Source organism: Electrophorus electricus, chromosome 16 (genome assembly GCF_013358815.1).
Source record: "Electrophorus electricus isolate fEleEle1 chromosome 16, fEleEle1.pri, whole genome shotgun sequence".
In the NCBI taxonomy this organism is placed as follows: Eukaryota; Metazoa; Chordata; class Actinopteri; order Gymnotiformes; family Gymnotidae; genus Electrophorus; species Electrophorus electricus.
In genome coordinates, this window is record NC_049550.1 from 17,311,568 (window position 1) to 17,328,726 (window position 17,159).

General features: G+C 44.4%; 1 protein-coding gene across 1 annotated transcript; it reads right to left on the minus strand.

The window, feature by feature from the left end:
* Positions 1-7,579: 7,579 nt before the first annotated feature.
* On the minus strand, positions 7,580-15,707 carry LOC118242669 (dead end protein 1-like). Its single transcript, XM_035534730.1, has 4 exons — positions 15,645-15,707; positions 13,040-13,145; positions 10,341-10,802; positions 7,580-8,031 (listed from the first exon to the last, which is right to left on the minus strand). The coding sequence occupies exons 1-4, from the start codon at positions 15,705-15,707 to the stop codon at positions 7,580-7,582; spliced, it is 1,083 nt and encodes a 360-aa protein (XP_035390623.1).
* Between the last annotated feature and the right edge of the window lie 1,452 nt (positions 15,708-17,159).

A 17,159-nucleotide genomic window follows, 5' to 3' on the forward strand; every position in this document is an offset into this window, starting at 1 on the left:
GTCTCTGTGAGCCATACATGGTTAATCGAACCAGGTTGAGGAACCTGTTAGAGTCACTGCATTAAGCCCTCTATTCACCAGTACACTGTAATGATCTAGAGGCTTTTTATTCACCAGTACACTAATCTAAGCACTCTATTCACCTGTACACTACAGTGATCTAAACCCTCTACTCACCAGTATACTGGTCTAAGACCTCTATTCACCAGTACGCTGTAATGATCTAAGCCCTCTATTCACCAGTACACTGATTTAAGCCCTCTATTCACCAGTACACTGATCTAATTCCTCTATTCACCAGTCCACTGCAATGATCTAAAACCTCTATTTACCAGTACACTGATCTAAACCCTCTATTCACCAATACACTGATCTAATCCCTCTATTCATGAGTACACTGCAATGATCTAAGACCTCTATTCACCAGTACACTGTAATGATCTAATCCCTCTATTCACCAGTACACTGTAATGATATAAGCCTTCTACTCACCAGTACACTGTAATGAGCTGAGCCTTCTATTCACCAGTACACTGAACTAAGCCCTCTACTCACCACTACACTATTCACCACTACACTGATCTAAGCCCTCACTTCACCAGTACACTGATCTAATCCCTCTATTCACCAGTCCACTGCAATGATCTAAGACCTCTATTCACCAGTACACTTATCTAAGTCCTCTTCTCACCAGTACACTGAAGTGATCTAAGCCCTCTATTCACCAGTACACTACTGTGATCTAAACCCTCTATTCACCAGTACACTGTAATAATCTAAGCCCTCTATTCACCAGTACAATGATCTAAGACCTCTATTCACCAGTACACTGCAGCAACTGCACCGTCTTTGACCGCAAGACCCTCCAGAGAATAGTGAGAACAGCTGAGAAGATCATTGGGGTCTCTCTTCCCTCCATCACAGACATCTACACAACACGCTGCATCCGAAAAGCCATGGTGAAAGACCCCAAATACCCCTCACACAAACTGTTCACCCTTTTGCCATCTGGAAGAAGGTACCACAGCATCCGGTCCCGCACCTCCAGACTGTGCAACAGCTTCTTCCCAGAAGCCATTAGACTCCTGAACTCTGGCTAACTTCAATCCGAATTCAGATTCCAAAAATTGACACTTTTATACATACACACATGCTTATACACAGTCACTCACACACATACATATATACATATCCATATACTACACATTGTTTTGCATCGGATTAGTCGAACTTCACACAAACAATATGCACTCCTGTTGCAGTCTTGCATATTATCCTACTTGCTGCTAGAGTACTGTACTAAACCAGCACTGTACTCTGAAATGTTCTTGCTGCTACCGGTGACTGCTATGTTCAGTATAGCATGTCACTGATTCCTATGCACAACCCACTTTACATATTCCCAGTGCTGTGTACTGGACTAAATAATTGCACTGTCTATCTGTATTGGACTGTCACTGTCTAATGGCACTGTCTATCTGTATTGGATTGTTTGCACTTGTGTAACGTGTTGTCTGTTGCACTGTTGTTTTCTGTTGCAACATGGTCCTGGAGGAACATTGTCTCATTTTTGCTGTGTACTTGCATATAGCTGAAATGACAAAGCAACTTTGAACTTTGATTCTGTCTGCAGATCTGCAGGTTTGAAACCCCGCTAGGTTTATTGTGAGAAGCAAATTGCTCGACAGAACCACAGATGCGTGGAAATCTTCTCATCTCTGTGAGATGAATGACACAGGGCATTTATTTACTTATCTCCACACACATTAAAGTGCAGTGATGTCTTGTTTTTTCACACAAGAGGAGGAAGTGAAGGAGCGATAGTGTGAGTGAATGTGTGTGTGAGTGAGTGAGTTATTACTGAGAATTGACTGTTGTAAACACATTACAGAATTATCTTACTGAATTGCTAATTCAATACTGTAATTATTATTCTATTATTCCTCTCTATGATTCCTCTAGTAATGCTGTGAGGCAACATTAGTGTGGGCTGAATTGTTAGTCGTGATGTGTGTAATATATATGATGTTACTTAGCACAGCTTTAGCTTTGTGTCCAGCTGGAACTTCTCCTGTTAGAATAGAGGAGCAGTACTGCATCCCCCTCCTAGAAGGTGGTGTTGGACAACCTAAGTACTTACAGTACGTTCATACTGTATAGTTGATTCTCCATGAATATGACTGCATATGAATGCCTAGCATTTATAGTGATGGAATTATTATTGTTCTATATGTTCTGTTCTCTCTTCCAGACCATACTTCTCATACTTCTGATAATATACTTCCCACTTCATATCATCCACATACTTCTCATGTCATACACCTCAAATACAGAACCTTCTGTCTGTAAGCAACAACCCTGAGTCTGTATATTAATGTGCTTAGTGAATGTGCTAGTGTTGGAACATCCATCGTTTAATATCACCACTAACACTCCTGCGTTGTGACCGACACTCCGAAGGAGGACGAATCACCCCTTAGAACCTGTCCCGCTATTCAATCCACTTACCCCGAACAGAGTGAGGTATGCCACTGTACAATTATCCGGTCTTGGGGAAGTTGGACTTATGATCTGTGATGTTTTCTGAAGCAGTTCACGTCATCATATGGAATCTGTAGGGGACTTCAAGTCACTTGTTTCCTTGGTAACATCAAAAAATGATACCGGAAGCAAGACGTGCACAGTTACCTCTGTTGCTCATGATTACGTTTTTAATAACCACCGCTGGCACTCGGAGGCGGAAGGAGATTATTTCCTAATCCCATCCATCAGCTCTTACCCCGCAGGACCGGTTACACACCCACACTTCATCCTTCTCCAGAACTCCACGTCTCACCTGCAACTCTCTAGACGTCGCTTAGGTATGACGTTTTTACGTTGATGTGCGATGCGTTTGGGACTCAAGGGTCGTGAGATGGCACTGTACATGCAACAGCAGTGTCTCACATCTGACTAACCGGGCCCCTGTGACCGTGGCTCAGACCCCGGTAACCGGCCTGATCTTGGTGGCTGTCACACATAGTCTATTCTAATGAGTGCAGCCCTGCGCTGTAGGCTAAAGGCCACACTTAGGCAAAATGACGTGAAGACTGTAGCAGGGAAGTGGGGCTTAATGGACTAAGACCCCGTAGGCCTGTTTAGAGACTTATTCATTAGTTCAGCATATCTTTCACAAAGCACGTTCTGTAATTAAAGTAATTGGAATAATCGGTGCTGTTTACATGCTGAGCCACGTAGTTTGGTCATAGATCAGTCTTAACAGTTCAGTGGTAATGATTAGTATTAGTAAACAGGTTACAGACGGTTATTGCTGTGTGTGTGTGTGTGTGTGTGTGTGTGTGTGAGAGAGAGAGAGAGAGAGGGAAAGAGAGAGAGAGAGATTTGGAAAGAGCAGTTAGGAGACAAAGTCGCAATAGATCCTTGTGTTAGTTTCAACAACATCGATTACAGCATAACATCACAGTCACCACAGAAAGGATTTGATGGAACACACACATGATAAACAGGTTTTTATCTCTAGCTCTAAATATTTATCTGATGAGAGGTAATGTAGTTGTGAGGTAGTAATGTGAGGCAGCGTAATGTAGTTGTGAGGTTGTAATGTGAGGCAGTGTAATGTAGTTGTGAGGTAGTAAAGTGAGGCAGAGTAATGTAGTTGTGAAGCTGACTCTCTCTCTTCTCTTCTCTCACTGTCTCTCACTCTCTTCTTTCTCCTCTCACTCTCACTCCTTCTGTTCAGTTGAGCTCATCTACTACCTAGAGTGTGTACATGATGTGTGTATGGGTATTCCCCCAGTCTTTGAATACATACAATATTTGTACACATAATGTACTCATATGAACAGACACACACGCAGTGCAGTTAGAGCATTAGCCTAAATGTTTTAGGTGTTTACTGTACAGGTTGTATTTAATAATAATGTTTCTAACCTATCACATCTTTTTACAAATACAATACCGTGTTTCTAACCTATCACATCCTTTGTAAATTAAGGTCATTTGTAGGGTCATACATGTTAAGAGAAAGAATGCTCAGGTCTGTGAGTCCTAACATTTGGAGCTTTATTTTCACATTACAAGCAGGGGGGGAACCCCCTTTGCCTCATGATCACCTGAGAGACAGATGCAGACACTTAACAAAATCCCAGATTAGAAGTAATGACGTGATGAGAATACATTAATAATGTGTAGCTTTATTCAGTGTTACTGATTAATAGCCCCTACCCTCCAGGATAACCCTGAATGTGAGGCAGAATAAAGTAATTGTGAAGTAGTGATGTGAGGCAGAGTAATGTAATTGTGAGGTAGTAATGTGAGGTAATGTAATTGACAGGTAGTAATGAGAGGCAGAGTAATGTAGTTGCGAGGTTGTAATGTGTGGCAGAGTAATGTAGTTTTGAGGTTGTAATGCCATACACACACAAACAGTGCAATTAGAGTATTATGAGAGCACAAGCGTTTTAGGCATTTACTGTACAGTCATATTTAATAATAAACAGATTTAAAATGGTAAACCAACGTAATACGTAGGTTAACTATACAAAATGTGCTTTAATCTACCAGACTTTAATTAGATTTTAGAGGCTGTTGCTTTAGTAAGACAGTTCGGCACTGCTCTCCCCTTTACATCTCGCCGGCTGCTGCACTCCTCTGATGTGCAACTTATTCTCACGTGTGCTTGTCACATGTGGATGTGACTGATAGCAGTGGTAGCTCAGTGGTTAAGGTACTGGACTTGTAATTGGAAGGTTGCTGGTTTAAGCCGCACCACTGCCACTGTTGGGCCCCTGAGCAAGGCCCTTAACCTTCAATTACTCAAGTTGTAAGTCGCTTTGGAAAAAGGCGTCAGCTAAATACCGTAAATGTAAACAATAGCGTTGTGCTGCCATCTAGTGGTCAATGTCTGGTAAAACCGTATCCTGCCATCGGTTTTTACAGAGAAGTGCCACGAATTTTTTAACAACAAAAACAGAAGTGACATAAAAATTGCACAAAACTGGGGAGATCAGCATGGAGTAGACAAATTTTGCTGAACAATCCCAGTCTCACGCGCAGCCGTTATTCTCCAGTTTGTGTTTTGGAGAGTCGCCTCAGGTTAGATTTGTACAAGATGCGTGAGGTTCGCCGTAAAAACGCCAAACGCAGCCGCTTTGTTTTCCTCGTGCACAAATCAAGCGTACCGCGGATGTTACCAAGTTCGGTTTGTTTTAGGTTCCATTTAGATAATTCTGAGAGAGAGAGAGCGAGCGAGCGAGCGAGCTCCTGAGACGCTGAAACGGGCCACGTATCAAAACATCTTGGTACACCCCTGCAGATTTTTCTGTCAACATTATAATCTGTTATTCATTTTAAACCCTCCTTTGCACATGTGCAAACCTTACCGAGATATATACTTCGATATTAAAGGGGGTCGTCCCATCGATTCGCGGGTACCGGTCCGTGAGTCAGACGGGACAGATATTAAGACAGCTGAGAGTTGCGCTCGTGCTTGTGATGACGACACATCTCCGACCCTTCTGAGTTAAAGTGCTGCGCGCGGCCTGTGAGCAGATCAGTACTGCCGGGTCTACACGAACACACCTGCTCATCTAGGTCACCGGGACCGGAGCTCAACCCAGTGGTGCAGGTCTTGAGCTCAGCTCTAGTAACGGCTACCGGGGGACTGAAGGGGTCCACGCTCTAAACTCTGGGATCCCGCCGGACTGACGCATTGAGAAAACGGTTTCTCTGTATGCCCAGGCATAATGAAAGATCGTGAATCTTTTATGTAAATGTTTACTTAAATATGAGCTTTTACACTCAGAATGTAAATAAAAGTAAGTAAATAAAAACATTGTAGTTGATGGTGTTAACAATACCCAGCGTTAGCCTACTTGATCGAATAAAACTAATATTATTAACCTATTAATACAAAAAAAAAATCTGTATTAACAATGTATTATTTGCCATACAGTAGACAGCTCTGCCTTGAGATCTGAAGTAAATGACTTTATGTAATATAGAATGTAATGTGAAAAATAAATTCTGTAAATTCTGGCTTTAAAAAAAGTTATTTCAGTGTTACTACCACCTGTTGTGGATCGACAGTCACACACCCCCTCTGACAGCTGTGCTGGGCGTTTGAATGGGGTTTGTGAGTATAGGATATACTAATACTGGACGCTGCAAGCAAACGTGCGGCCACATGCTCTGCGTCGGCCCTGCAATGAGTTGGGGAGTATACGGCAGGAGGAGAGAGAAAGCTTCGACTAAGTGCATCCTCACCTGGGCACACTCCCACATCATTTCCCCTTATGGAACATCCATACCTCCAGGGCACTGCACTCCATCACTCATGCCCACCAATCTGCATCCTCTCCCAGACAGACTACACACCATTTCCCTTTATGGAACAGCCACACCTCTGGGGCACTACACTCCATCACTCATGCCCAGCATACCACATACTCACCTGGACACCCTCCTCACCCTGTCCCACTCTACATTCCGGAGCTCCAGACCTCCAGGAATGCAGCGCACCCTTTAGGGACCACACTTAAGCCCCCCTCCTCGGGCTAAACCTCTTATCTTGGATCAAGGGCTAATTTTCAATGGATCGCAGCAGCGTAGCTGCTCTGCCACTCACAAGAACCTGGCCCAGAATCAGGTCATTTAAAGGTCATTTAGCACCAGGTTCTCCACAAACATGCTTTGCAGCGACCAGAGAGTGCAGCCCCCTTGCAGCTGAATCCCTGGTCCGTTCACATGCGTCTTTGCTCACTGGGGTCCCCCAAAAGGGAGTCCCTGCCTAATTCAGACCAACCAAAGTGCTGCGGTATTGTTACGTATAGGGAGGATTTTGATTTGGAGGCAGTCATTCATAATCCCAGTTGGTAGCTTCGCACCAGTGGCTCCTCAGCCAAGCACACGCACCAAATGTCTGAACCAACACATCAGTAGGGTAAAACTAACCTGTCTCATGACAGTCTAAACCCAGCTCACGTTCCGTTAGTGAGTGAACAATCCAACGCTTGGTGAATTCTGCTTCACAATGATGGGAAGAGCTGACATCGAAGGATCAAAAAGTGACGTCGCCATGAACGCTTGGCCGCCACAAGCCAGTTATCCCTGTGGTAAATTTTCTGACACTTCCTGCTTAAAACCCAAAAAGCCAGAAGGATTGTGAAGCCCCACTTTCACAGTCTGTATACCTACTGAAAATGAAAATCAAACGGGCTTTTGCTGTTCTGCTCCATGGGAGGTTTCTGTCCTGCCCGAGCTCACATTAGGACACCTGCATTACGCTTTGACAGGTGTAACCCCCCCCCCCTCAGTCAATGAGAACATTTTTAATATCTGTAGGGAAAAGAGGGAGAAATGTATCCAACAACTTTCTTTTTTAATGTGCAACACAGTCAAAATTGTGAACTCATCTACATGCAAAAACCACAAAAAGCCTTTACAAACTGTAAACTCTTACTGGATAATTAAAACATTATACAACTTAAGAAAAAATATAACATAAAACATCAGTAAATATGAAAATTCAAACAACAAAATGAACCAAGCTTATTTAAACTGAGAAGTAACAGCAGTAACTCTAGGCATGACCCATGGCCTTGAGGACCTGTTTGGCAGCGATGTGGTGGGCCTCATCCTTCATGGTGTTGGTGCTGGGGCAGGGGAAAACTTTGGCAGCACCGCAGAACGGTTTGGGTAACCCTGGTACCAGCACGCTGTAGGTGACGCAGAGAAAGCCATTGGTGTTGGTGTGATAGCGCACGTCGTAGAGTGGCACGCCGAACCCATACAGCTCACACACCCGACGCAGGCAGCCCACAGCATTGCACGACCGCGAGAAGTGCTGTGGGTGGGGGTCGTGGGAGGCTGCCCTCACCGACTGGAAGCACGTGGGTGTGAGAAGAGCCTGGCCGACAGGTGTAGGACCTGGATAGGCGAGGGCACCAACTTCTTCACGCTCGTAATGTCTGGGCTTGGAGCTGCCGGACAACCAATGGACAGTGATGAAGATGCCAAACTGCTTCTTGAAGGCTGAGGAGAAGGTGAAAAGAACGTAGAGAATGTAGAAAATAATGTACGAACCTGGTTCTCATTATAGTTTCTGTTACAAAAGGACCCTGAAGGAAGAAATTGAGATATTTCTCTCCTGTAACTTGAAAGCAGGTCAAAACTCAGTACAGCAACACTCCCATTTTATAGAGCTTCAACACCAGTTTTACTACCTTTCAAAAACGGGGGACGTGGAGGACCAACCAAAGTGTTGCGGTATTGTTACGCATAGGGAGGATTCTGATTTGGAGGCATTCAGTCATAATCCCACACGCACCAAATGTCTGAACCTGTGGTTCCTCTCGTACTGAGCAGGATTACTGTTGCAACACCACATCATCAGTAAGGTAAAACTAACCTGTCTCATGACGTGGAGGATAACAGATTGGAGAAGAATGCACTCTTCCTGCAGACTTCCCTGTAATCCCAGCGTTTGCCCTACTGATCCCTTCCCAGCAAGGAACACACATCCCACCTACAAGGAAGCCTCGTTTTCCGAGCAATAACCTCACCTGAATCTGGTGCATCAACTCCTAAACAGGAGCACCGTTCAGATACAATTTATGCCAACGCAGTCACTGCGCTCCTCAAAATCAGTGGCACATGTCAACATCACGGCATGTGGGAAAGTGCCCACATTGGCATGAACTAGCTACTGCACCTGCCTGAGATGCATACGTTGGCTCATCGGGAAGTCAGCGAGTATCTGATGCGAAACAAGGGCTGACATTTTACTATCGTCAGACCCATGCTGATTGCTACAGCTGGGGGCCGTTTCCCAGATCACACCAGATCTAATGCCAATGCAAACGTAGCTAAGAAGACGCAGGGGCGCCCACACCTGCCCATGGGACACTTCTGTATGTTAAATCAGAACAGCACTTGTCTTTAATCCCGCACACGGACACATACTCTCCAACTGCAATTTACGTCTGTGTGTGATGAGTTGCTCAAACACGTCTGATTCAATCCATAAACTAATCATCAGTCCATTCAAGAATTCAAACAGGTGTTCTGAAGCAGGGAATGTAGCCAAGTGTGTGCTCCCTTCCTGCTCTTGGGACACTCCTCCCTGGTTTTGGCTGTTTAATATTCATTTTTAGAATTTTACCACTTTTGTTAACTCTTAGAATTAAAAGTGCCTTCACTTTTGGACAGTGGAATGTATGTAACCCATAAGGACACTGTGCTAAAGCAACAGAAAATACAAGCAACTATATGCATTTGTAGTTACTGTATTTTAATCAAATAAGATCTATAGTTGCATGTTCACATAGCTGTAATGAATTCCCTCATGAGATTAGGTATAAAAAGAAAAAGAATTTGAATCTGAATCATTCCCACCATCCTGTTCTGCTAGTCAGTGAGCTATGTTGAGATTTTGATTGCTCTTTGCAAGGCCTTAATTATTTTCACCACCACTGTTGTGTCATGATATGGCACAGTCGCATTCTTTATTTTCATCCAATTATCAAAAATTAGATCATCATAAATTAGACTCATCAGGCGAAGATCTGCTCAGCGTGACGTACTCTGCAGGTACCCCGTTCTTCACAGCGCAGTGTGACGAGCCGAACCAGAAGCCGCCGTAAAGCCTCCAACACCTTACGCAGGGCTTGTTTAGTGCTCTGGAGGGTTTGACACAGCTGTAGTCTGGGATCTGAACCAGGAGCAAGCTTGGAACCAAAAAGTTAAAACCTTTTTTTTTTTTTTAAATACAGTTTTGAAGTACATTTAAGAAGCATACTTTCTGGGACTTGCTTCCGTGAACTTCTCACCAGTTTCTCTAGTTGCTCAGTGTAGTAATGAACTAGCTGACATCACTTATGAGCCTGGACGCAAGTCTGTGTCACCATAGAGGGTTCTGTGTGCTCACTACTACAAGATCCTCTCTGGCCTTAGCAAACCATACTGATACTACAAGCTCTACTGTCACCTTAGCAAACCCACAGTAATATTATAAACCCAATCTCCCTTTAGCAAACCATACTGATATAATCTCCACATCACCTTAGTAAACCATACGAATATTATCTCCATCTCTCCTTAATAAGACAAAAAATATGATAATCTTAAATGCAGCATTAGTAAACCTTTCAAAATCTCTCATCTTTTATATGCTTCATTATCATCTGAACACAGAAAGTGTCTGAGTGCCATGCAACTTGACCATAGTTGTGGGAAGACTAATAAAGTAGTGTGTATCGGAATTGGGAAAAACTAACCATGCCCATGCGGCTAATCCCGCCCCCAGCTGCTAGCCACGACCACACCTGCACCCCTCTGCGTACCTTGCACCAGCACCTTCAGGGCCATGGAAGCGGTGTAGTGTGAAGAGTAGAGCACCAGGGCAGAGGCTGCCCTGCCCCTGGGCCCGGCCTCCCTCACGATGACCCCTGTGACCCCGTCCGACACCACGCGCAGCATGTTGAGCAGCGCTTCCTCACTCACGCCGGCTGGCAGCTCCCCCAGACACAGCTGTCTCTTTTCTGTGCTCAGCCTGACGACGAGGCGCACGCCGCCTTGCAGTGGGTGCAGGTGCAGGGCCCGGATGGCGGCCTCGGCGTCCATGGTACGCCCGTACTTGGCGTAGGCGAAGCCACGGTTCTGCCCACTGATGTTCATCATCAGGCGGAACTCGTACAGCGGCGCCACGATCTGGAAAAGCGGGATCAGGCAGTCCTCGAACATGTTCCGTGGGATACAGCAGATGAAGACCTCGCAGCCTGGGCCGGGAGCAGGACCTATCCAGCCTGGTAGAGCGGCGGAACAAACAGGATAGATAGATAGATAGATAGATAGATAGATAGATAGATAGATAGATAGATAGATAGATAGATAGATAGATAGATAGATAGATAGATAGATAGATAGATAGATAGATAGATAGATAGATAGATAGATAGAGAGATAGAGAGAGAGTAGGGTAGGAGGGGAGAAAGAGAGAGAGAAGGGTAGGAGGGGAGGGGGATAAGGAAAAGAAGTTCAAAGTCTCATATTAGACAAACTCTTATGCCACAACTAGAATCTTGTGCTTTTTATCTGCCAGACGTGTGGAAAACACAGGGCCGTTTGACAATACAAACATTATAATTCATCTTGTAGTACAATATATCACCTATCTGTTCTAGCAGAAAGGATGTGATGTCAGACTGATCTGTTTTTAACTGAGTACTCTGGGGCAAATTAACCCTTAAATAATACATCAAAAACACTTTCATTTAAGAGACACACGCTGATGTAGCAAGTCTGTGTTACTTAATCACATCAACGTCTGCTGTGCAGGTGAAAGCGTTTTATACAGCAGCTGCAGCCAAAACACGGCAGACGACAAAAGAAGAACTGCATGTCCAAAGGGCCATGCGTCTTGGAAAAAACAACGTATTCCAGGGCTGATTTCTGCAATTTTTGCCCTTAAACAATTTCCATGACCAAACAACACATATTGGAGTTAACATGAAATAAAACAATGATGAGAACCCAGCAGCGATGTGGATGTGACCAGTGAGGAGACATCGCAACCTTTCGTCCCGGTTTGATTAATCTCAGGCATTAAAACGTAACTCCATTTAATGAGACTTCCTGTTCACACGCAGCCGAGCCACAGCTTAGAATAACGAGTTTCACTGGAAAACCTGCCTCATCCAGTAAAACACATTTAATAGGAACACTGGTACACATTCCATCCCTAGCCTAATGGAAGTCTTCTCCTTCAAACATGTTAACACTTTACCATTGGTTGTACAACAAATCACACAAAACATAATAAAACCAATTAGTGACAACTCGCTGAAACTATTCTCAAATGTGTGTGACACACAGCCAATTGCTAAATTGTTCTCGAGGTTTCAGCAATGAGAAAGTCTTATGGCTACATTACGGTGCCCAACAAAATGTGTGTATCTCCAAAGAGCAACTGAAAGTGCAAACTGCGTAAAGGCGGCATGCAGAAGCATTGGTTACCTCTGCTTAACCACCTCCTCAAACAGGAACACACCTGCTGTGCTGTGATAGGCTCATCACCTTCAGCACAAATACAACCATGTACAGTATTGATTTTGAGATGCAAGAGTAAATTTATTATAACACCACTACATCTAGCAAAAGGCTCTGAACCAAAAGACTGAACTGTAAACACCATTTGCCTTCTATTTTCACCCACATCCCTTCAACCTTTCAAACAAATCTCTTCACATGAACGAACAGTGGAGTCATTTAACAAACACAAGCATACCAATATAACAAACTTAAAATATAACAGTATAAACTATAACAAATTTATCCAAAACTGAACACAACTAACAAACACCTTCCAAAGAATAAGCACTTAAAAAACAAAACTTCAACAGAAGTGCACATCCAACCTCCCATCCCATGGACTCAAAATGCTGCAGAGGGCTGCATGTTCTCAAAGCAAGTTCCTCATTATCTGCAGAACTGCCTTCACTCTGCCAGCGCTCAGACAACACCAAAGCCCTCCAGCGTCGGCATTTAAGACTCTTAAACCAAGAGCACTTAAGGGGACGGACAGAAAAGCTTTCAGTTTATTTACATTATAACTTCAGCCTCTGAGTCTCTAGCTAAGGCACATGGAACATAATCGTCTCAAGTGATAGAACAACGCTCAGGGATGCAGTTTGCTGACCAGTTACTATAACTGGTGGTAAACCTGGACCTTTTGGCCATTGTTAAGTGCTGTCTAATTACCCTGAACTAGAGGCACAGTCAAAGAGTCACAGCACTGATAAATGATTTTTCACACATGGTAATACTTTCTATGGGCTTCCATTAAGTTTGCTTGGAGCCTTAATCACAAAGAAAATGTCTGATTCGTCTCAGCCCTCTCCATATGCGATTCTTATTCACGTTCTCTGAAACGTCTCTGAAAGCCAATAGCCGAGGGCCAGGCGTTAATTGAAAAGGCATGGTTAGTTTGCAGGCGGCTGCTAATGCATGACCCGCAGCAGGTCAGACATTCAATTCCACATACCCGTAGGAGGACCGCCATATTTTCGTTGACCATTAACCTGTGTCAAGGTGATGGATGTTGTCTCAAGCCAGTCTTCAAAAGACCTCCGTCTCTGTGCGCTCAAAACCTGGGGGTGCGGTGGGATTACATCATTCAGATGATGAAATTCAGATAAAATGATCAATTGAAAGACAGTGCACGCTCATTTCACAGCTAACCCCCTTATATATTGTTAGAACAAAATATAAAGGGGTGGGGGGGGGGGGGGTTGTCGGTGCAGCTTTCAAGCATATAAATGTGTAATTAATGCGTGAACAGATATTGTAACGTCAGTAATGTGTGTAGTCTCTTTAGATTACGTTTACATGTATGCCAGGCAGAGGAGGTTTTGTTTTATGCTGTACATGACGGACATTACTGGACAAAGTAACGTCCTCTAGTAACGTGTAATGAGTTTTGGATGTTTCTACAGTTCATGTATAAACTGTCTACAATACTCCAAGAGTAGCGAATAAACCAGCAAGATTACTGCAAAACTGAGCGAGTCTTACTCGCGTCTCCTCCACGTGCTTCACAGGCTTCCCTTCCCTCTACCAGCCCCAAAACTCACCGCTAATCTGGGTTGGAGTAAAATTTAAAATAGGCCCAACTCCTAAGCGTTATAACATGTCGTCTTCAAGCTAAACGTCTTGGAATGACTGTATGCTACACGCATTGTGAACAAGCAAGCGTGTGCCTCAGTCGCCAACTTGGTTAAGCCTGCACCGCGCGGCAGAAGTCAACACGAAAACAAACAGGCTTTGTGTTGCTCACCTGCTGGTCTCTCTCCATTTTCAGAACTCCGTTTGTCTTTCAGCTTCTTTGACGGGGCTATTGGACCAACACCGGGAGCGGGGGCGCGCTTTCAGACTCCAATTAATCGGATGGTCGTACCAACCGGCGGTAAAGGGGAAGCATTTAGTCAACTCACAGCAAAGAAACCACGTATATATGTTGGAGCACACAATTCAGTTAACAACAACAACAAAAATCACGCACACATATAACGCTTTTTAAAATTTATTTATTTATTTATTTTATTTATTTAAAAAAAAAAATATTTTTTTTTGGGGGGGGGGGGCGTGTATTTGTGGAGATTTTATTACAATAGCCACCACAAGATGTCAGGCAACGACTACGCGAAAGAGCAAACGCACTTGATTTCCATTTATCCAGGATACGTGAGGGGACCGAGCGTTAAGTGAATTTCGTTTAATTAACCAGTAGGGCTCTCACCTGGAGGTGGTCTCGTCGAAGTCCTCGGAGCTGACGGGGAGCGTCGTGAAGGCCTGTATGCGACCTAATTCAACCCAGGCAGTGAGCTTTCTGAAACGTCATTGTAAAGGCACAGATTTGGCCGGTTTGTGGAACGTGCACTTTGGTCTGTCTTTCTCCATATTGCATTGGCGCTGCATGGGTTTGTGGTTATTCTTTTGCTAGCACACCTGATGCAACGTATCAGTTCGTGATCAAAGGGACTGCTTTCACGAGTCGAATGGGTTTTCAGCACAGCAAACAGAAGCCTTTAATAGACTTCACGCTCCCCCCAGACATTTTATGAAAGTGTTCGTTATATGTAATAGGCTGCTCAGTAGTTAACCTATGAATATTTTTCGAACGTCAGTTCAGGCTAGCGTATTGCATTTATCTTAACCCTATTATTAAAGACTAAGACGGGGCGCATAGCTTAATACGGGGAATTCGTTCCAGATGGCAAGCTTTACGCAAACGTCCTTTTCGATCTTACGCGCACTATTTTATACAGTTTATGAGGGAGCTCTTTTGCGCGCTTCTGTGAGAATGCTTGTCATAGATCTGGCGAAGGAATACTCCCACTTTACAACGCCGCCATTTGCACTGCAAGCGACGAATTCATTAACAGGTGTATTTTTCATTCATCTTTACGCGCTCGTTCAAATGTTTTGTTCAAGAAAACGTGTCCAAGATTACCCTGGAAGTGTTATAAGACGAGGCATGTAAGCTGCAAAGGACCCCGAGCGCGCGTGTACTTCAGCGCGAGAGGGTCATGCTCGAACAGACCGGTTGTAATCAGGTGCCACTAAATGGTGAGCGAAATAAGTGCTACAGTGAACACACTGGTGATTATAGTTCCCGTTTAAAATCTGAAAGTGCGTCCGGCGGTTCTGTAAAATAAATTGTCTGGTGTAAATCACAAAACTCAAGCAACGCACTTTTAGAGCAAAATGATCACGCCATTTGGTTTGCTCTTAAGATAAAGAAAGTAGTGTTTGTTGTCTTCATGGTCGGAGCTCTTACTGCAGACGTAAATTTCCGAAAGCATAAAGAAATATGCTTTTCGGCTATAATTACTTTGTTTACCTTGTAATTATTGGTAGATCGTGGATTCAGCACCTTCTAACTGAGTAAGACAGTAGCTCTGTGCTTTGGGGGTTTCTAAACTGAACTTCCAGAGTAAATCCATTTACACTTTAAAGGTCACTTAAACAGAATGGCTTCTAAATTCCCACCTTGTCTATAAATGAGAGTTCCGCATCTTATTTTCCTTTCGTTAACGAACACCTTCCTAAAAACTCCAGGGCAGCAGCTGGCGTCTGCAGAGTGGCACCTGGTGGTAGTGGCGTGCCACACCATGCTGGGAGCCCGTGCCTTGCGGCTCGGCTGGCCCCATGTTCTTGCAGGGGAGATGTTTAAAAGGCTTTTATGAGAGCTGAAGCTGCCCTGGCCTTTTTGCTCTCTGAGAAGAAGCGAGAGGAGAGCACTTAGACTGCTGCCTTCCTTTCTGCACCCCCCACTCTTCTTCCCGGGCACACCTCGCCCCTTTTCCTAACCTCTCTCCATTTCTCTTGTTTCTCTAATCTCTAAAATGTTTTACATTTGTGAGGATAGACAAAAGTAAATTCACTGTTTTGTGACATAAGGGTGATGTGTAATGCAGAATCTCTCGTTCTTTTTTTTTTCTCTCTCTGGCTCTCTCACTTTTCCTGCTGTCTCCGTGGCTGGGTTGAATGATGTGATGTGGTGTACATACAGCCATACTGATAAACAAGCAGCACATCAATGCCTCATAATGCAGGGAGGGTCACTAAGCTAAGCACATAACTCACGCACCGACAGCAGTCCTGCTGATAAGCATATTAAAACTTCGGGCTGGTGTTGTGACCTTGGCTCTCTGGCTATGCATATTCTCCTCATATGGCCTCACCTATTGACTCTTAACCACATAACGGATTCTTAACTTGGTGTAAGGGATTGATGAACAGGTACAATACATTTACGCACACACCCACCAATAATTGACAAGCAGCGTAGTGGAGTAGATGATCACTGAGCTGTGGCCAAATAGAACTGAATATGTATTTTATTCATTTATGACCTTTCAGCCCTGTGCACAAGTTCTTTTGCTATTAGGAGTCATTTGCATAGTGACAGGACTTCCGTTGCCGGGGGGTCGCCCTGCAGTAACGCACCCATACACACGTTCTGCCACAATGGATGATCCTAGTCCCAATCCCAACCCCAGACTTCACTGCAGGAGCCTGCAGTAAATCTATCGTCCCCTCACATCCTCAGCTGTGAACACCGTGAACTCTTCCGCACTTCCCCTGACTCCAGACGCACGCGTGTGGGGGGGCACTGCTCTGCCTCTGCTTCTTTGGCAGTGCTGGCGGTAAACTAAAATGTATTGTGGACTCGCATGTGCAGCCTTTAGTCAGGTTATTCATTAATTCATTCGTGAGACACTAAAGCACCATCTGCAGGGGGAGGCAGAACGGTAATTTACCTGTCAGCGCGGGGAAGGCAGCGGGCTTTCCCATACACAAACACTTTCTTTCTTTCTCTTTCGCTCTCTCTCTCTAACTGCTGGGTCTTTGCTGCGCAGTTGTACACTAAAAGGTAAGTGCCCAGCCGGCAAAGCGAGGCAGTCAGTTTCTCTACCGCTCAGGGGCTTCCCGCAGCCATAACCGTGGGAGACGTGTTGCTCTCCTCTCAGCCACAGCGACCTGCCATGTGTCTCACGCTGACCTGTGCCGCATCGAAATTATAACGCATTCTGATTGAAGGCACAGTCGTTAGCGTGAGCCGATGGTCTGGTTCAGAACCATGGTCTAGTGCAGATAAA

What these genes read in the sequence shown, in the direction of transcription:
- LOC118242669 (XM_035534730.1), bottom strand. Translation starts at nt 15,707, where the DNA reads ATGGGGCCAGCCGAGCCGCAAGGCACGGGCTCCCAGCATGGTGTGGCA. An exon ending in TGGCACGCCACTACCACCAG is followed by an intron (nt 13,146 to 15,644) that starts GTGCCACTCTGC and finishes CCGCACCCCCAG; the next exon opens with GTTTTGAGCGCACAGAGACG. An exon ending in CCTGAAGGTGCTGGTGCAAG is followed by an intron (nt 8,032 to 10,340) that starts GTACGCAGAGGG and finishes CCTTCTCCTCAG; the next exon opens with CCTTCAAGAAGCAGTTTGGC.